This window comes from Yamadazyma tenuis, chromosome 2 (assembly GCF_029203305.1).
Source record: "Yamadazyma tenuis chromosome 2, complete sequence".
NCBI classification, from domain to species: Eukaryota; Fungi; Ascomycota; class Pichiomycetes; order Serinales; family Debaryomycetaceae; genus Yamadazyma; species Yamadazyma tenuis.
In genome coordinates, this window is record NC_089462.1 from 990,951 (window position 1) to 1,011,091 (window position 20,141).

The 20,141-nt window shown below is 39.9% G+C and overlaps 10 protein-coding genes across 10 annotated transcripts; 5 read left to right on the forward strand and 5 right to left on the reverse strand. All coding sequences in view use genetic code 12, as the record gives it.

The window, feature by feature from the left end:
* Positions 1-59: 59 nt before the first annotated feature.
* On the forward strand, positions 60-1,589 carry EXG3 (Glucan 1,3-beta-glucosidase 3; the record flags this gene model as incomplete). Its single annotated transcript, XM_006689622.2, has 2 exons — positions 60-1,508; positions 1,569-1,589. 2 exons carry the CDS (start codon positions 60-62, stop codon positions 1,587-1,589), a joined length of 1,470 nt encoding a protein of 489 aa, XP_006689685.2.
* Positions 1,590-1,761: 172 nt separating this feature from the next.
* DOA4 (ubiquitin-specific protease doa4) lies at positions 1,762-4,461 on the forward strand (the record flags this gene model as incomplete). The annotated part of the gene is made up of 1 exon (XM_066157728.1): positions 1,762-4,461. The coding sequence occupies one exon, from the start codon at positions 1,762-1,764 to the stop codon at positions 4,459-4,461; it is 2,700 nt and encodes an 899-aa protein (XP_066013825.1).
* Positions 4,462-5,307: 846 nt separating this feature from the next.
* LCB2 (serine palmitoyltransferase component) lies at positions 5,308-6,972 on the reverse strand (the record flags this gene model as incomplete). Its single annotated transcript, XM_006689619.2, has 1 exon — positions 5,308-6,972. One exon carries the CDS (start codon positions 6,970-6,972, stop codon positions 5,308-5,310), a length of 1,665 nt encoding a protein of 554 aa, XP_006689682.2.
* A 545-nt stretch (positions 6,973-7,517) lies between these two features.
* Positions 7,518-9,119, reverse strand: PSN45_001776 (uncharacterized protein; the record flags this gene model as incomplete). The annotated part of the gene is made up of 1 exon (XM_006689617.2): positions 7,518-9,119. The coding sequence occupies one exon, from the start codon at positions 9,117-9,119 to the stop codon at positions 7,518-7,520; it is 1,602 nt and encodes a 533-aa protein (XP_006689680.1).
* A 513-nt stretch (positions 9,120-9,632) lies between these two features.
* On the forward strand, positions 9,633-10,667 carry PSN45_001777 (uncharacterized protein; the record flags this gene model as incomplete). Its single annotated transcript, XM_006689616.2, has 1 exon — positions 9,633-10,667. One exon carries the CDS (start codon positions 9,633-9,635, stop codon positions 10,665-10,667), a length of 1,035 nt encoding a protein of 344 aa, XP_006689679.1.
* A 617-nt stretch (positions 10,668-11,284) lies between these two features.
* MgSsk1 (Two-component response regulator SSK1p) lies at positions 11,285-13,730 on the forward strand (the record flags this gene model as incomplete). The annotated part of the gene is made up of 2 exons (XM_066157729.1): positions 11,285-13,296; positions 13,433-13,730. 2 exons carry the CDS (start codon positions 11,285-11,287, stop codon positions 13,728-13,730), a joined length of 2,310 nt encoding a protein of 769 aa, XP_066013826.1.
* Positions 13,731-14,307: 577 nt separating this feature from the next.
* DDI1 (DNA damage-inducible protein 1) lies at positions 14,308-15,630 on the forward strand (the record flags this gene model as incomplete). Its single annotated transcript, XM_066157730.1, has 1 exon — positions 14,308-15,630. One exon carries the CDS (start codon positions 14,308-14,310, stop codon positions 15,628-15,630), a length of 1,323 nt encoding a protein of 440 aa, XP_066013827.1.
* A 51-nt stretch (positions 15,631-15,681) lies between these two features.
* On the reverse strand, positions 15,682-16,581 carry PSN45_001780 (aldo/keto reductase; the record flags this gene model as incomplete). The annotated part of the gene is made up of 1 exon (XM_006689612.1): positions 15,682-16,581. One exon carries the CDS (start codon positions 16,579-16,581, stop codon positions 15,682-15,684), a length of 900 nt encoding a protein of 299 aa, XP_006689675.1.
* Positions 16,582-16,993: 412 nt separating this feature from the next.
* GDI1 (Rab GDP dissociation inhibitor alpha) lies at positions 16,994-18,340 on the reverse strand (the record flags this gene model as incomplete). The annotated part of the gene is made up of 1 exon (XM_006690305.2): positions 16,994-18,340. One exon carries the CDS (start codon positions 18,338-18,340, stop codon positions 16,994-16,996), a length of 1,347 nt encoding a protein of 448 aa, XP_006690368.1.
* Positions 18,341-18,519: 179 nt separating this feature from the next.
* Positions 18,520-19,947, reverse strand: PSN45_001782 (Xaa-Pro dipeptidase; the record flags this gene model as incomplete). Its single annotated transcript, XM_006689611.2, has 1 exon — positions 18,520-19,947. The coding sequence occupies one exon, from the start codon at positions 19,945-19,947 to the stop codon at positions 18,520-18,522; it is 1,428 nt and encodes a 475-aa protein (XP_006689674.1).
* Positions 19,948-20,141: the final 194 nt, after the last annotated feature.

Below are 20,141 nucleotides of genomic sequence, written 5' to 3' on the forward strand. Positions count from 1 at the left end.
ATTTAAATTCTTAACCTTATAATTTCGTTTAACCTCAATAGTTATTTGAGTAAGAAGATATGTTTGATAATTTGAAGGTCAAGTCCAAAGGATCCAAAATTGAACCAGCTGATCCTCCGGTCAGCCCAGGTGCAAAACCAACTAAGAAACAGATTTACCAAGCCCGTCAAAACTACGGAGTTAATTTAGGTGCTTGCTTTGTATTGGAGAAGTGGATTTATCACGGGTTATTCATTGACGATACAGCTGTCGAATTGGAAGCTACTAAGAAGTCTGTGAAGAAGTTAGGTAAAGATGATACCAGAAAGAAGTTTGAAGACCATTGGAACAGCTTTATGAGTGATTCTGACTGGGATTGGTTGGAATCCCACCAAGTGACATCTGTCAGAATTCCTTTGGGATACTGGGAAGTTGATGGTGGAAAGTATACCAAAAATACAAAGTTTGAAAAGTATGCCAAAGACGTCTATAAAAATGCCTGGTCAATATTCAAGGAAAAGTTCATCGAAAAGGCGGGCACCAAAGGAATTGCTGTTCTTGTTGATATTCACGGACTACCAGGAGGTGCTAACGGAGATTCTCACAGTGGAGAAAAGGAAGGAGGTGATGCTGAATTTTGGAGTTCACAGGGTTTGCAACTTCAAGTCTGTGATATGCTCAAATTTATTGCTTCTGATTTGAAAAAGTACGACAATATCGCCGGAATCCAAGTAGTTAATGAATCTGTGTTCAGCAATGATACAAAGAGACAACGTTACTACTACGGAGCTGCGATTAATCTGATCAGAGAAGCAGACAAGGCAATCCCCGTAGTCATTTCTGATGGATGGTGGCCAGATCAATGGGTGAAATGGGTGCAAGAAAAGCAGCTGTCAGGAAATATCGGTGTTGTGCTTGACCATCACTGCTATCGGTGCGCTTCTGACGACGACAAGAAGAAGTCGCCTTCTCAGATCATCGATGGGTTGAATAATGATCTTTTAACAAACCTTAGTGATAACTCCAAAGGTGTTGACATTATGATTGGTGAGTACTCGTGTGTGTTAGATGGTCAATCTTGGGACAAGGACAACAGTAGCTCAAAGAGAGATCAGTTTGTCAAAAACTTTGCTAAAAGACAAATTGAACTCTTTAATGAAAGAGCCAATGCTGGTTCATACTTTTGGACGTTCAAGTTTGAGGCTGGATCGGGTGGTGAATGGGACTTCAAGACCATGTCGGATAATGGGGTTATACAAAGTCCAATTGGGTTTAAGGGGAAGTCTGTTCCCGATGACAGAAAAAGAGATGAGATTCTCGATCATGAATTCAACAATCACAAATCATACTGGGACAATTCCAACAAAAATGAAAAATATGAACATGACAGATTTAAAGATGGGTTCCTTACTGCGTGGTCTGACTCCAAAGCTTTTGCTGAGTTCAATGGTTCTGTCATTGGCAGAAGAGAGGCTTGGAAAGACGCAAGACTTGATGAGCACATTAAACAAAAGGGGAAGGGAAAGCACGTATGGGAATGGGAACATGGTTTTGACTCTGGCTTGAAGAGTTTTAAGAATTCATTATAGGCTATTTACGTATCTGTATAGACTTTAATGCTGTATGAAAAATGACTGCAAAATGCGACCTTATTCTTGTGTGACCCTCAAAGCGACCCGCGAACTTCGTAAGAACTAAATTATCAAATCTACAGATCCGTTTCGAGATAACAACTGATTTAAAACAGGATTTCAAAGTGTCGTCACACCACAGCATATTATAATGATAAAGGAAGATGTGGGATTTCTTCCAATCTCAAAACTAGAAGCGATCGCTGACTCCCTACTGACAGAGTTGCTAAAGAGCTCTAAGAAGCCTGCTACTCATGTTAATTATCAAATCGAGTTACTAGAAGTGTTCAACTATGAGATCAAGCGACACGATAAGATTGGATATTGTGACTTTGAGTTGGCATATGTGTGTTACAGTGTGACATTACGTCTATTGAAAGAGTGCAAAAAGCATGAGTCTAAGGAGATTCAAGACTTCATCAAGATAATTGACCTGACGGTTTCCAAGAAAAAGGGTAAATCAGAAATGGTTGAATCGCATATCAGTCAACATCCTATCACAGTGAGTAAGGGTACATATTCAAATGTTTTGGATGCAGATCCGTTACTTTCAAGGTTCAACAAACTCAGTGCCACTCAAGAGGATTTGAGTCTTCCTCTGACCACTTCCGAGTCTTTGGAAACTTATAAGTACACTGAGACAATTTCGGCTCCCCAATTGCGAAAGCTTCTCGAAGATTACAAGAGCAATGTGTCTGTGCTTCTAATTGACTTCAGAACTAAGAAAGAATATGATTATAATCATATTAACTATCCTCATACAGTGAACATAGAACCTGCCATCGTAAATGGGCTTCTAGGGCCTGGGAATCAGAATGAAGCTGACAAAGTGACTGACCAAGATCTAGAAGAACGGTTAAGAATGCTTCTACCAAAAGAACAGTATCAAATATTTCTGAACCGTCACAAGTACGATTTAATTGTCTTGTACAACTTGAGGTTTGGGGTTGCTGAAAAACTAATAAACCGATTTGACGCTTTGGTTAGCTCTTTGATCAATGAGAGCAATAATGGTAATCCATGCAAGAGCCCGTTCTTAAAGTTGGTCGAGTTGCTAACGTACCGGAATAAATATATCAGCTCAAAGTTGAAGAGAGCACCTTGTTATTTGTCTGGTGGAGTGTCATTTTGGTACAGCTTATATGGAGAATCTTCCATTGCTAAAACCGATACAATTCCTATTTTAGCTATGCCAGAAGCATCTATTTCGAGAGATGGCAGTAGCTCACCCTCCAGTTCTAGACGAAACAGCTATATGACTACAAACGCATCAACGAAATCCTCAGAGTCACTTTCATCTGCAAAAAATGGGTCCCCATACCTCAAAAACTTTGGAGATTATTTAGGCACAGCTAAGAGTACGGGAAGTACTCCAATATCGAATCTGTTTGCTGGGAAACATTCAAGTGATCCCAGCAAGATAGGATATTACGCTCAAAGTGCTCCTTTAAAGCCAGATACATCCAATTTCGGAGCCACTTCCAATGGGATTCACACATATAACATACCGCCTCCACAGCAAATTCCTGCCAGAAAGTCTTCGTTAAGCAAAACTTCAAGCTTCTCAAGCGATGGATATAATACTTCTTCTCCAGCACCACCAGAGAAAAAGACTTCTGTTAGTCCAACAAAATTCCTCGAGCAGTATACTACGGGGCTTACAAATCTCGGGAATTCATGTTACATGAACTGTATTATCCAGTGTCTTGGGGCCACTCCACAATTAACGAAATTCTTCTTTCCAACTTTGCCTTCTTCATCTTCTTCGGCTTCTACTGTTCAGTCTTACAGGCAGCACATAAACATAAACAATAAGTTGGGGACCAAAGGTATATTAACTACAAGTTTTGTTACCTTATTGGTTGATATGTTTGGCAATGCTGGAGGAAATTTGTCTCCGCTGCAATTCAAGAAGGTTATTGGGTCATTGTCACCTGGTGGTCAGTTTGCAAACTTTGACCAGCAAGATTGTATTGAATTCTTGGACTTTGTTCTTGATTCATTACATGAAGACTTGAACCAAATGGTGATTTCTAACCCCAAAGAGAAACAAGCCATTCAAGAATTGACACCTGAGCAAGAGCGTACGAGGGAGTATTTGCCCGTGAGGTTGGCATCGACAATTGAATGGGAAAGATATTTAAAATTGAATTTTTCTGTGATTGTTGATTATTTCCAAGGGCAATATTTGTCACAATTGAGATGTTTAGAATGTGGAACAACATCTACCACCTACAATGCGTTCCAAATCTTGAGTTTGCCTATTCCTGAAAGACTCAATAAGGGAAAGGACTTAACACTTGATGATTGTCTACAGGAGTTTGTCCAATTAGAGTTATTGGATGATGAAAATAAATGGCATTGTCCCAACTGCAAGAAATTTACCAGGCTGACAAAGAAAATCTCCATCACAAGGCTTCCTCAAGTTTTAATTATTCATTTCAAGAGGTTCAAGCTTTCTCCAACTGGGTATTTCAGTAAAATGGATGACTTCATTAAATATCCAGTGAATGATGTTCTAGACCTTACTTCATATTGGCCACATCCAGGAACTGTCGTGAACCCAAACCTTAGCTCATCTGATGTCATGGCGAAAGACAAGGAAGTACAAATTCTTGCAACCTTGCCTACGCGTAATCAAGTCCCTCCATTCAGATATAAATTGTATGGAGTAGCCAATCATTACGGTAATTTAACTACCGGTCACTACACTGCATATGTCCATAAAGAAAGTGACAAAAAAAAGACTAGAGAATGGTGCTATTTTGATGACTCGAAGGTCTCTTTCAACCAGAAGCAAAACCAGGTTCTCAACAAAAATGCATATTGTCTATTCTATCAACGTATTTAGTTAGGTAGATCATAAATCTTTACATAAAGACAGTCAGATTGTCATATATCCAGCTGGTGGATCTTAATCATAGGATGATTGCTTACCACACCATTACTCATCCCATTCCATAACCAACTCACTTTATCTGAACTATCGACTTGTATATCGCCTCGAAATCCTTCCACAAAATTTCTATCGTTCAAGGTTATGTTGGTGGTATAATTAATAAATTCATTGAATATAGTCAATGATGTCCAGAATTGTAGCTTCCTTAAACATGCTACTATTAAACTTGTGACTTGGCCTCCATTAACGCAGTGAACATAGATTGGAGAATGCAGGGTATGAATAATTAGATCTAAGGCCTCAAGCACAGTCGAATATCCTAATGGTACTCCACGTTTCTTTCCTTTACCCAGTTGCTCACACTCAAGGTGCACAAGGGTGATTTTGTTTCTGGTAGCGAAGTCATATAGTTTTGGATCAGTCTCTGGTGTCACTGGCAGTGGAGTTAAAGAAACAATGGTTTTTAGACTCAAGCTTTCGAGAAATGGGAAATTGATTTCTCTTGGATATGCACCTCTGTAGAATCCCTCCTGGACTGTGCTGAACTTCAAAGGAGGGATAAACATGTATGATGAACTGTAATCCATAGTCATAAACCTGAAATGTAGTAAAAGTGCGACATATATGTGCATCTAACTTTTTCGTACAAATATTTATATTAACATGGCTATGGTATTAAAGTTATTAAATATTAGGAGTAAACTTCATGAGAATGGAAGTTGAGTAGAATAGTTTTTGCTTATTCCTTATGAGAACGAGACTATCGGGTAATTTGAACAAGGGAGGAAATGGATCTGTCTATGCTTTTACGAGACCGAAATTAGGCTGTTTGCACATTTCAACATTTCCAGCTAAAGCTTCTTGGATGTTCATTTTCTTTGTCTGGCCGGGTATTCCACTACCAAACTTCAAGTAAATCAAGTCACCAATCTCACTGAATTTTTCCAACACATAGTCCAAATCTTCTTTGGTTAAAGCTGAGCTCAAACATAATCTGACTCTACCACTAACAATTGGGGTGGCAGGATAAGCGGCGATAACCAATGCAATACCCATATCGTAAAGCTTTCGTGATACGGCAGGCATCTTTGCAGGTAAAAATACTAACAATGGAATGACAGGAGAATCGTCAGCTCCGTAAATTATGAATCCGAGTTTCTTGAGTCCTGATCTGAAATAACGAGAATTGAACGCTAATCTCTGTAATCTCAATGCTCCTTCACCTGGGTTCAAATCTCCCTTGATGATACTCATAGAAGAAATGATTTGGGCTAATACTGGAGGAGGGACTGACTCACCATGAACGTTTGTGGCATAGTCTACTCTAACCCTGTCCATGAGTTTTTGAGAGCCAGAAATGTAGCCTCCAGTAGCACCAAAGGATTTAGTTAATGTACCCATCAAAACATCGATTTTTTTGGGATCGACACCGAAATAATCAGAAATACCTCTTCCATTTGGACCCAAAGCACCGATAGAATGGGCTTCATCGACAAACAAATAACATTTATACTTTTCCTTCAAACGAATAATCTCAACCAAATTACACATGTCACCTTCCATAGAGTATAAACCTTCAACTGCGATGATGATTTTACTCCAGGGACGATGAGATTTAGGTTGACCTTGGGCAATGGCATTTCTTATAACCTTCTCTAAGCTTTTCATATCGTTATGTTCAAACACTTTAACAGAAGCACCTGAAACTCTAACCCCAAATCTAGTAGAAGCGTGGTTTAAAGCATCACTAAGCACTAACGTTTTAGAATCAGCAATACATTCAAAAATAAAGGCATTGGTACCGTAACCTTGACTGACCAAGATAGCATCATCTTGACCAACAAAATCAGCAATAAGTCTCTCACACTGTTGATGTAAATCTGTGGTTCCAACAATATCTCTTGGTGAACATCCAGATGTACCATACAGATCAACGATTTCACTGGCGGCTTCGGTACACGTTCCCTTGGACTGACCAAACCCCAAATAATTATATGAGGATAAATTGAGACATTCATCCGAGCCTCCGGTGTATTGGTATTTGTTTATGCCCATTTTGATACGTTGATAACACTTGATATATCTACCTGGGGCACCATGGATGGGTCTAGCAAAACAGTCGTCGATTCTTTCCTTCAAACGACGTTCGTAGAAACTTTCAAACCCGTCGGACCACGGGGCGTAACCATCTTTCTCCACTAAATGCTCGTAGGCCTCAGGTCTAAAGATTTTTCCGAAGAAATCTCTAATGTGGCCAATTATGATCAAGATAAGATAACTCAAGTAGGTTACAATATAAATGAAAATTGGAGGATCATCTTCAACAGGGTTTGGGTATGGTTGACCGGCAGGGTGTTGGGAAACATACAAATAATCCGTCGAGGTCAATTTTCCAAACTCTAACTCTGCCACTTCTTCAGGTGGTCTATCCTCCGCAGGAGCGTCGGGCATTTTGAGAAGCATGGTGGTAGATAGATTGGATTGATAAGGAATGGACGAGTAATAAAAGGAGGTGAAACAATGAAAGATTGACAAGGGTCTGAGAAAATAAACAGACTCGAATTTGGTATAAGATATTGATCTACAAAAGCACACAAGATATGATATGGCTTAAACTGGTGATGTTGATGTACTGAGTACTTTTATTGTTAAGTGGTTCGTGAAAATATCTTAGTATGTGCCTTTGACTTTTGATATGGTGAAAGTACTTAGTAAGTTTACATTCAAAAATTTTTCCCAAGCGCGTATGTTTCGGGAAGCCAATACAGCGTCGTGTGTTGGCAGTATATTTAAGACAAGCTTTACACTTTAAGTTGCTCCTGAAATTGGTCATCTAAATAGAATCACTACAAGCATGCTATAATTAGGTACGTACAGTGTATTCATAGATTTCTATGCTTACTTTTAGGGGTTAAAAATGTATTCCTAATCAATTCCAAATTTGGGGCTAAAGCACCTCAATAGGGGTAAAGATATGCAGCAGCGCAGTTTGAAAATTCAAGCTAAAACTAGTCTTTTGCGACTGCTTTGAACAATTGATAAGACCTGTTATCGTCGCCTACCAACTTGATCACATAGTCGTAGTCGGGAAGCTCCCATTCAATATGACCAATACTTAAGATCGTTGAATCTGGAAACTCATCTCTGAGCACCCCATGGCAAGCTTTCAACAAGTCTACATTATCCATGCACGAGAACGCTTCATCAAGAATGATAAGTTCGGGATCCTTGATAAGAGCTCTCAAAAACAAAGTTACTTTCTGTAATGTGATGCTTAAGGAATGAAAGGGAGTGTTTCCATGTTGCTCTAACACGTCTACAACAAAAGGTTTTTGGAATAATGCCTCGATCTTGTTGTTTGGAAGCTCATATCTCTCACCGCTGAACTGGAAGTTTGAGTTTCCAATGTCTTTTACTAGTCCATTTTTAATGATTTCATTCATGGTCTTTGTTGATGGAACTAAAGAGTGGAGCTCAGGAGAAGAAATGCCAATCTTATTGTTCACGTCAAAAAATGTTACTCCACTTCCGGTTTTTCTCAAGACACCTTCAACAGACAAAACTGACCTCCATGACTGCGGATGGTCAGCAGTGATCAACGATAAAATTGTAGTCTTCCCAGTTCCATTTTCTCCGAGGATTCTCCAACTTGTTCCTCTAGGGATTTGCCAGTTAAAATTGGCCAAAACAGGTACATCTTTATAGATTACTGATGCATTATTAAACTCAACGTGTGGTGTGTCATTATCTGATAAGTCGCTATTGCTTATTTTGAGCAAATTAAGTTTTCTATCCTGAGGAATTTCAGTTTCTTTAATATTCTTTGAAACTTTCAAAGCAACTTCTTCCCTGGGACCATTGAACAATACACCCAGTTCATCAACTTCGGTGAGATGACCGATCCATTCTGGTACTTTATCTTGGAATCTGAGTCCCAATACAATCGCCATATTGAACTCATCAACTACATCGTTCAACGAGTTAGAGACTAACTGTGTTTGAACAGGGTCGAGGCCCAAGAATGGATCATCTATGATCAAAAGCTTGGGCTTGTGTAAAACAGACTTGGCGATTCTCGCTCTTCTTAATTGCCCGTTACTTAAAGAATTGACCCATTTGTCTCTCAAATGACTTAAATTGAAAAGATCGATCACCCTGTTAACTTCAGCCTCTGACACTGAACTTTGGTTACTATTGTAATTATTACTACCGACAATGTAATTCTTGACTGAATTAACGTCATCAGACATTTCTAACTTTCCTTTGTAAGCATATGATTCATATCTCGCAGAGAGATATACTTTATCTAAGCCAGAAGACTCTTTGAAGTTGAGGTACTGAATTTGGTCATACTCTTTGAGTTCGGCCATCAATGGATATGTTCTTGATAAAGGTGGAACAGCAATGTATTTCATGGCAAGAGCGTTCAAGAATTCGGTTTTACGATGTCCTATCACACCTATTTTGCAGGGTAGGTCTTGGGTATTCGATTGATAGATTTCTAAGTCTGTTATGGGGTTCTTGAATATGAAGGAAGTACTTTTGAGATTGTCTTTAAGAACACAATCTTTGAATCTCACCAAGCACTTAGCTTGTGACCATAATATCATACTGTAATTCATGTTGTGAATGATTCAAGTTCCGTTCGTCAGTGAAAAGTGCGATCTTCCGAATCCGATTTCTCGCAGCCATTTCTATTCAAGTAGCCAATTGGGTATAAAAGAGAGATCCCGCTTGAAATATTGTGATTCAGTTCACATCAAGCTATCTTCATCTTTTATATCATTCAGAGAATCTTTATGATTTTGGAAAGTTTTACTATTGTGTTTCAAGTATGCCTCAACTTTTTCAATTGATTTGTTAGATTTGCGATTTTTACTAAAGTCTCCAAAATAATGGGAAATGTAGAGATGTAATGAGATAGAAAACAGATTCTCAACAATATACTAGATATCATTGTGAAAGAATAGTATTAGAATTAATGGCATACCAGAACTTGACCATTTTCTCTTTTTGAAGAGCAATGGATCTTGACTCTACACTTTTTCTCGTGAAGGGTTATCACGAGTTCACACCGCGCCAATGCGCAAAAAAACGAACTCAGGAGACCACCTCTATAAATAATGGAATTCGTTGACCCAGTGGTAGCACAAGAGGAAGTACCCCAAGTAGAAGTATCCCATGACGAGGGTAAGACTGAAAAGGCGGTGCATCAATTGGAAGATGAGATTGATAAGGCCTATGGAGTAGTCGAAAAGAAGTTTGCAGATTTGTGGACTTCAGCCGCTAAGAACGCCGGTGATTTGCAAGAAAAGTACAAGTTGGAAGAACGCAGAAACGATATATTGAAACAATTGAATGCAGCCAAGGATAACATTGATGATAGGGCCAAAGTTTCTGAGCATTTGGCTCAAGTCGAATCACAATTCAAGTCTTTGGGAGAGCATGTTAAGGATGTTAACCTACCAGAATTCCATATTCCAGATATTGATTTGAAAGGATTGTCTAACCAGGCAAATGTTTATCTCGACACTTTAGACAATACCCTTGAGCAAGTTGAAAAACAAGCGGGCCAGTACGTCAAGAGATTTGGATCATTCTTGACGGGATTTGTGTCTGTCAGTAATGACGATGCTAACACCGAGCTGACTTTCCAAGGGGAAAAGGAGACTTTGTTTGCCAGTCCTTTGAGTTCCAATTCAGCCTACGGAGCTTCAAGGTACGACAGTGATCTCTTTAAATTGCATACTACTCCAGAGTCATTCTTAAATGCCAAAGATGATGACAGATTGAAGACATTTAAAGTGGACGACAAAACCAAGGAGATCTCAGAACTCTTGGAAAAGTACGATTCAACTTTACAGGTGTTGATGAATAAGTTGGTTCCAGTACAAATTCCCTACAATACATTCTGGTACAGATACTTCATATTACAAGACGAATTGAAGGAACAAGACGAGGCTAGAAAGAAGTTGCTTCAAGCCAAAGGGAAGAGCCAAGAAGAGGGAGCAGACGATGATGAAGAAGATTTTACATGGGATGATGATGACGAAGAAGAAGAAGCTGTAGATGTTGCGTCTGAATTGAAGAAGAGTAAGGAAAAAGCCAAGAAAACTGCCAAAGTCAGCGAAAATGATGGAGATGATGACTGGGAGTAAATCAAGAAACATCCTCGTTGAGTGTTTTTGATTTCCCCTGTTTGCTTAATGTTTATAGTGCCAATACACTTTTTTTAATGAATCTGTGCGATTACCCAAAACCAACGCTGCGACAACGCCAGCTAGAAACAAGGGAAAAAAAACTAGCGGTTGCCTTTGTACCTTATTGAAGAAATCAGCCCCTTAATCTATTTTTGTATTAGTTCATTAATAGAGACCAAAGATCATTTATTTTGCAATTGCACATATACAATCAATATCATTGTTATCCTGTCGTTCCGATCGTGAATCCATTTAATTTGGTACTCTTTTTCCCACTCAGGCTCACCAATAATACCTGAGAAATGGATATCAATAAATCACCCAGCCCCCAACTGCTCCACAAGCTCTTGAATACAGTCAAGCAAGAAAGCCCTAGTGTTTCAATTTCTACTAGCAAAAATACGAAACCAAATTTGAAGTTGAATATGGGGAAGAATCATTCTCAGACTCCTCGAAGTTTAGCTTCTATTTCCGGTTCTATCCCTAATTTCACCAATTCAGGACCCTTTTCCCCCGGGATTTTCACATCCAAAAGGGTATGGGTTAGGCGAACAAATAGTACAGCTACTACGGTTATGGTGAATCAGAATGATATAGTTGATGATTTGAAAACCCATATAGTCAACAAGTTTCCTAACGCACTAGGAAAGCATTTTGATTCAGCGGAACTTGTGATAAAAATCGACTTGCATTCCAGAAAGCAAGCAGTTCCCGGAGTATCCACCACAAATGCCAATGTTCCCACTCCTCCTCACAAGAAAATGAATGTATGGGCGTCAGGACCTGAGGCTTCAAAATCTTCATCTTCGCCGGTGACTTCCACCTTTGATAAATCGACTTCATTTCCCATGCAACTGCAGAAACATCAGCAGTCGCAACAACATCAGCACAACGCATCTTTCAGTTTAATGACACTAGAACCTGATCAGAACGTCTGGAATCTACTTGATCTTTATTTTCCTGGTGGAATGAATATGAGTGACGCATTCATAATAGAAACTCCAGATGCAAATGAGCCTTACGAGTTGTATAGCTCTATTGATGTCCCAGAACCCCAGAGACGTCCAGTCCATGAGATGACTACCAATTACTTCTCTGGCAGCCAGACAAACTTGTCAAACTTTTACAGAGGGTCAACGTCTCCAGTTAACCAACATCTTTATGCTCCAGGTCACTATTCTAACCATCAAATCATTCAACATACTCCACAAGCTAAAGATCAAAATACTTACAGATCTGTATCCCCAAACTCTGCAAATTCTAGTCAGGGTTACTTTCACCCCAAACCACAATACTTATTGGGACATAATCATATCTATCATGATAGATCGGTATCTCCATCAAATAATCAAAAAGCTCTGCCATTGCCAAGTGGAGTCAATTTGCATAGAAGATCACACTCGAATCCTCCACAATCCCCCGTGTCTTCAAACAATCTCAACTCATCACATCCTAACCAAAAGGCTCATGCTTCAGGAACCAACCAAGCAGTGCTATTATTACCAAAGAACTTTTCTCTATCAAATTCAGCTTCTGGAGTCACCGACAAGAAACGGTTGAGTTTGGATGAGAACTTTGTTAAGAAGAACAGAGACTCTGCAATATCGCCTATAAATAAGAACTTGACTAACCTTAAGAGCCCAGGAGGAATATTGGAGGAAGACACAGAGCCTTTTCCCCTGATGAAACCAAATTTACCCAAACTCGATGTCACCACAGTGAAAAATGAATCTAGCTTGGAGAGTCCCAATACTCCGACAGATGCAATACTTGTAGCTGACACTGAAAACAGGCTCTCTTTGAATTCGGTTACTCAGTTGAAGAAACTGGGAGAAGAACAATTGAAAAATTTGGGTCCTGGTCCGAACAATTTAGCCAACAATGCTTCGTCCACAAAGACATCCCCACCATCAAACACAACCTCAAGTACATCGAATGGCACTCATGAAAAATCTGCAAAGGTCTCTAGAACCCTGTCAGGTTCGAAGAAGAACATATTGGGAACTTCTGCTACTGAAACTGTGTTACCTTCGATTTCTGTATTGGTGGTTGAAGATAACGCCATTAATCAAGCCATTTTAGGTGCGTTTTTGAGGAAACACAAGATCCACTACGAGATCGCTAAAAATGGAGCTGAGGCCATAACGAAATGGAGAAAAGGAGGGTTCCATTTAGTGTTGATGGATATTCAATTGCCAGTTAAGTCTGGTATTGAAGCTACCAAAGAGATTAGACACTTGGAGAGAATTAATAGAATTGGTGTGTTTGCAGAAAATGAAGTAAATGGGTCCTTGTATCCGAATGAGTTGACTGACAGCGAAAAGTTAGATATGGACCTTTTCAGATCCCCAGTGATTATTGTTGCGTTGACGGCTTCATCAAACGCTTCGCTGGATAGAAGCAATGCACTTAGAGCCGGATGTAATGATTATTTAACGAAACCAGTAAATTTGGTTTGGTTACAAAACAAAATCACTGAATGGGGTTGCATGCAAGCTTTAATTGACTTTGATGGCTGGCGTATCAAGAGATCAAACTTCAATGGAAGTTCTGCCAAAATACTTGCAGCACAAAAGTCGAAAACAAGGTCAAGGTCAAGCTCTTACAACAAGGCCCATTAATGATCTTTTAGTTAGAAACAATATTTATATAGCATGAAAATATTTTGGAGCGTTTCCGCACTTTGAAATTGAGAAGGTTAAAAAAGTTTTTGATATAACCAGAAAAATGGCCGAAGTTGCAACCAATCCCTCAGTCGACGTCACTGGAAAGCAAGAAGAAGTGACGATCTCAACGGTTTTACCACTCGAGATTATAGATAAGTCTATCGGAAAAGTTGTCACCGTCTTGTTGACCACAGACAAAGAATTCACAGGAAAGCTTGTTGGTTTCGATGATTTCGTCAACGTTGTGTTGGAAGATGTCACTGAAACTGACAGCGAAGGGAACACGGATGGCCCAGTTAAGATCATGTTGTTGAACGGAGGCCAAATTGCCATGATTTCTTCCACTGAAGATTAAGTGTGATTTCGAAGATTCTTCGTTTACTGATACATATTTTGAAGAGTTCAAGTTCACAACTGTAGGCGAGTCATTCTGACATCCAGTCGACATAAAAGTGATATCATAGAATCTTTACCCATTCTTCAATCAACTATTTACGACTTTGTATAATATAATATAATTAAGTATACTGCTAGAACCGTGAACAAAATGTAAGTCACTCGAATTCTTTTAAAAAAACAGGATTTATAGGTAGGGAATGGAAGACACAATGCCTTAGCTTTTCTTATAGTAGACTTGCATACTGATTGGAAGAATCTGGTTGGAGGAGGAAGGAAGTTCTAGTGTTTACAGTTGTGTCTTTCAATTTCTAGGAGCAAATAAGACCAATGGAGATATCATGAACAATACCTAAGCCACCAGTGCTATGGTATTTTGCTCTAGACCATACCAATTAAACTACTTCCTAGAACAGCATGACATTATAAAGGTAATCGATGGCAAAAAACCGATTACGTTAATTTTGCCACAAAATCTCACATCAGAAATATAAATACACAGGCATTTGCCATTCCCAAATATTTTAAACACATCAATGAAGTTAACAATCTCCAATGAAACAGACAGACTGGTATTGTCGGTAGAGATATCCGAGGCCATGTCGTTTGAAGACTTCAAAGTATACCTTGAAGCTGAAACCGATATTGCAACATCAGATCAAATTGTTATCTTGAACACAAGGTCTTTACAAGGAGATTCGAAATCTTTGGAAGAACTTGGCTTGAAGGACAACGACTTAATTACCTTGAACAAGAGAGGCCGAGCAAATCCACCAAGTACCGTGTCTGATGTCTCTACTGCTTCTGCCACAACAAGTGGAATGGATGGGCAGATAGAGATTATGAGACAGCAGTTACTCAACAACTCCCAGGCCAGAAATCAGATGTTGCAAAGCAATCCTCAAATGGAAAGAGCATTGGAAGACCCTGAAGCATTCAAAAGTTTGATGAAAGAATCATTGCTGCACTTTCAAAACGAAGGAGGGTATCACGGTGGGTCGGGAGAATTACTGGCAAAACAACAAGAAGAGATGAGGAGATTGGAACAAGACCCCGATAACCCTGATAACCAGGCTAAGATCTTAGAACTCATTAGGCAAGAGCAGATTGAAACCAACATGAGATTAGCATACGATATCTCACCAGAGTCATTTATTCCTGTGAGCATGTTATACATAAAGATAAAGGTAAATGGTAATCCGGTCCAAGCGTTTGTTGATTCTGGAGCCCAGCAAACGATCATTTCTCCCAGGTTGGCTGAAAAGGTTGGAATCGACCGGTTGATAGATAGGAGATTTGTGGGTGAGGCTAGGGGAGTGGGTTCTACTCAGATCTTAGGTAAGATCCATAGTGTTCCCATTAGAATTGGAGACTCCAACATTGACATTCCTTGTTCGTTTTCAGTTATAGATACTGCTGTTGACTTGTTATTTGGGCTTGATATGTTAAAGGCACACAAGTGTTTGATTGACTTGGTGAACAATAAACTTGTGGTAGGATCTAATATCGAGACACCATTTTTGGCTGATAACGAGATTGAAAACAACGACCTATTAGGTAGCACTGTTGGGAACAAGGGCAACCAATTAGGAGGAAATATTTTCAGTGATGCTCCAGTAACCAACGGTTTCAGCCCCCCAGCTAAGAAGGCCCCAGCCTCTAACGCAGCAGCAGCTGCGGCTGCCAAGAGACAAAATACCGGTAAAGCATCTTCATCTTCTTCATCTCAGAGTCCCAAGTATAAGGATCAAGATATACAACAGTTGATCGGCTTGGGATTCAGTCGGCCGCAAGTTCTTCAAGCTTTAGAAGCTTGCGAAGGTAATGTCGAATTAGCTGCGTCTTTCTTGTTTCAGTAATCCATAGACACACATTAATGATAATACATATTGATTAACTTATAAACTATATTAGAGAACAAAAGTGAACCCTCTAAATTGGAATTCATCCTCAACAGAATCGATTTCTTTAACGTCGTCTTCAGTTAAAGAAAAGTCGTAGACTTCCAATGATTGCTCAATTCTCTTTTCGTTACTGGAAGTAGTCACCGGCAAGACATTCTTTTGCAACACCCATCTCAATAAGATTTGCGAGTCGGTTTTTCCGTACTTTTCCAGTAATCGAGGTAAAATTTTGGCAAGAGGATGGTCTTTCTCTTCAACTCTTATAAGAGGGGTCAATGGCCCATAAGCTTCTATCAAAATGCTATTCTTTTGGCAAAAGTCGTACAAACCGGGGAATTGGTTCTTCAAATATGGATGGAATTCAATCTGGTTAAACTGTGGAAGGTACTCGTCTCCGTACTCTTTACTTATGGCGATAACTGCCTCTAAAGCTGGGACATCAAAATTGGACACGCCAATGTAACGAGCCAATCCTTGCTTTTTGGTTTCAATTACTTCTTTCCAAGCTGATTCCAAGTTATAGCCATTCTTGCCATCCCATTTATTAGCGTGAATCAAGTATAGATCAACGTAGTCGACACCGATTTCCTCAAAACCGGCTTTCAAAGCAGCCACAGGACCGAACTTTGAAAAAGGTGAATACTTGGTGGTAACCCAAAGATCCTCACGGTTGACGTCAATCTCCTTAAGAGCCTTTCCGACTTCAGGTTGGGTACCATATATCTCTGCTGTGTCTAAATGATAGTAGCCTTTGTGGACGGATAATTTAAGTTGGTCCACCAAGATCTTGGAGTTAGAAGCGTCTGCCCTTACTAAATCCTTCCACTTGGTACCAGTACCAGTACCCAACAAGAGGGGTTTGCCTGAGACGGTTTTAAACGATGGGGATAATTCAATCTTAGTCATAGTTGTGTAATGGAAAAAAAGCGTTCTACTGAATCGATGAGTAATGTAACTGAGGAAATGGAGCCCTTTAAATAAATGCGTTTTTTTCAGACGTTGAGGTGTGGCAGATAAGGCGCGAGATAAGACGATTTACTGCCCGGTAGACCACTTGAATTGAACTAGAGGCACAGAGCAAGAGATGACAAGGTAGGTCAATGGCATGATATACTTGTTTCTGAGATCCGACCGGGGCCACTGCTGAGATAATTGGCACGGTTGGTGAAAAATGTCAAAGGTATGTCAAAAAAGTGCCACAGCGAATTTTGTGCCGTACACCACAACCAGTATATGACTTCAATGTGGCGGTTGCAAAAAATGCTTATTGATATATATATATTCAATCATGGAAGACTCAAACAGTATTTAGAGGGATTTAAAGACCATTTAAGGCATCGTCCTCTTCCTGGTCAGATGGTCTTTTCTTCAAGACCAATGGCTTACCGGTAACTCTAAAGTATAAATCTTTAACATCATCAGTCATAGATTCAAAATGTGAAGTAGAGTCATAACTCTTCGAAATGAAGATTCCACTGGAAGTACCATCATCCTGGGGCTCATACAATTCGGCAATACCCATTAAAGTATCAACTCGGGAACCCAATAATTTGAAAGCTGGCTCCAACTCAACATGAGGAGTTTCGGTTTCAATAATAGTGGAAACTATGGCCAAGTAGTACCCTTTTGGCACTACACAGTGAACATCCGACACCACAGCTACGTAGATATCATGCTTTCTGCCAACTTGATTTTGGGGAATAATCAATTGCAACGAGTCCAAGTCAGAGGTGTTGGCGACGGGGTGATCCAAAATGCACATAGCTCTAATGACTTTTTGGCCTGTCTTCTTGACTCTTTCAGGAAAATAAGTAGGGTCGGCGATGACAATTGGGGCCTTGGCTTTACCTTCTTTGGTGATAACCCCAGCGAAGTTCTTCTTTTCGTCGTACAAGATTTCATCGATTGGAGTTCCCAACATATAGGTACCACCATATATGGCAGACAACCTCGCAAAACCTTGAGGTAATTCACCCAATCCATACAATGGGTAAATATAAGGCGACTTTCCATACTTGGCCACCGACTGGACGTACAAAATGATTCGTTCATAGGTTGGCTTAGCAGGTTCATTCAAGTAATCATCATTGGGCCATAAGGCCATAGCGTGGCCGATGAAATCTTTCGTCCCGTTCTCTAATCTGAAATAATTATAGACTTCATTCATGGTGTTGTTATCCAAATCCAATCCTTGATGAGTGGATTTATCGTCCTCATCATATTTGGCAATAAACTCCAAGAAACCCTTCATTCTTCTCTTTTCGAAAATTCCCATCAACGATGACCTGACTGCTTCCATTTCATTGGCCGGGACCTTGGCGATTCTGCCATTTCTGTACACATAACTTCCACCAATTTGTTTGAACTCGATATATCTAGTGACATCGGTGTGAACCAAAATATTGGTCAATTCTCCATTGGACATTAAGAACTTAGGAATTAAGTCAATACACCAGTCTCTATCTCTACCGGCCAATTCAGGCTTTTGACCTGAAGGTCTGAATTTAGAGTATACCTGAGATAAGTTCAATGATGCTGATTCTCCCCCATAAAAATCTTGTTTGTCAATGTGTAAGACCTTTTTGCCTTCAACAGACAATAATCCTGACAAGATACATTCGGTCAATCCAGTACCCAAGACAATTACGTCAAATTCTTCATCCATTCTTGATATTGATTGATGGTTATTCTCACACGGGCGTTAACTTTGCTATAAAAATCAACCCTGAGAATCCGCATTTGTGGTTTGTGGCGAGCAAGAGAAAGGCTTTCGCAACCAAGCATTGATCCATTCCAGCTTTTACTGTTATGATATATATTGGCACTAATAAAGATAAAATGTACTTATACGACGTTGTGGAAACCAGAGGATCCTTTGGCCAAACCGGCCTTTACTATCTTGGAGATTTCAGCTGGGTCAGAGGTGATTTTGGTGAAGTTTTCAAATCCATCGTCCGTGATTAACAAATCATCTTCAATTCTCACTCCTCCGATGTACCAGTACTTGTCCAAAACCTCTTTGTCAATGAACTTCATCTTCTCAGGGGTCTCCAAAACGTCTTTCAATAAAAAGGGGGAAAAGTAAACACCAGGTTCGTCGGTAATAACCATACCCTTTTGCAATGGTCTACGCAATCTCAAGTATTGCAACAACACATTCTCATCTTGGTAGTTGGCATATCCTCCCACATCATGGGTATCCATTCCAAGCAAGTGGCCCAAACCATGAGGGAAAAACCGAACACTGACTTTCGAGTCGTAGATGTCTTCAGCCGTGTACTCAGATTTGAAGATTCCCAACTTCAAGAACTCAGAAATCATCACCTTATGAGCCGTCAAGTGACACTCATCCCACGAGGCACCAGGTTTGATCATGTCCATGGTGGCCTTTTGCATCTTGAGAACAATGTTGTAGATTTCCAAGTGTTCCTTAGTCCATTCACCATTAATTGGGAAACACCTGGTGACATCCGACGCATAGAGCGACCACTCACAACCAGCATCGATCAAGACCGATCTCTTCTGGGCCATTTCATCATCGTTCTTCACATAGTGAAGAGTTGAACAGTTGGGTCCACTACAGCATATAGGATCATAAGATTGGTACTTGGACCCTTGCCTTAACGCATGGTACATGAATTCAGCATGTATATGTCCTTCGTTATTCTCGATGGGAAGAGCAGACATGACTGCAAAGTGGCAGTTATCAGTCATTTTCGAGGCGTGTTTCATCAACTCGATTTCGTACTCATCCTTGATTAATCGAGACTCATCGAGAGCATAGAACAAGTCCGGGTCTCCAGCCGTCAAAGCATGACTGAAGGCTTTGTTACTGTCGTTGATATCGGTAGTGAAGATTTGGTTACTGCTTAAAGCAGCCACGTCCTTCTCCAATTCGCTGGCGTATTTAACCGTGTCGACATCAAATTTGGCGTATGCTTCATCGATAGATAATGGCATTCCTGACCACATCACATCATCGTAGTCGATTTCTGGTAAATATAACGTCAACGAATCGGAACCACAATTATATATGACATGAGCTCCTGGGATATCACAACCACTCAAGTAAAAAAAGTATCTGTTCTGTCTAAAAGGCTTGGCTTGATCAGAATACTGGTACAACACTTCTCTTTCACCACTAACGAAGAAATAGTGGCCAGCCGACTTGGCATTTGGTTTCTTGGTGGTGAAATGTGAGCACACATTTCTACAATGTTGCTTTGCAGGGTACTTCTTGCCCTTCAATGCTTCAATTTCTTGTTCAACCATGGTTTTGTGTTGGGATAGGGAAAAGTTTTAAATTTTTGCTGCCCTCGTAAGGCTCTTTTAGTGTGAGTTGCAATGCGAAATGGGAACACAAAAAGAGATAATACCAACTAACTGGATTCGATAAAACAACAACATCAATACATAGATGACGTAATTGAATCAAACCACCCAGTTTTGTAATAGTCTTACACAAT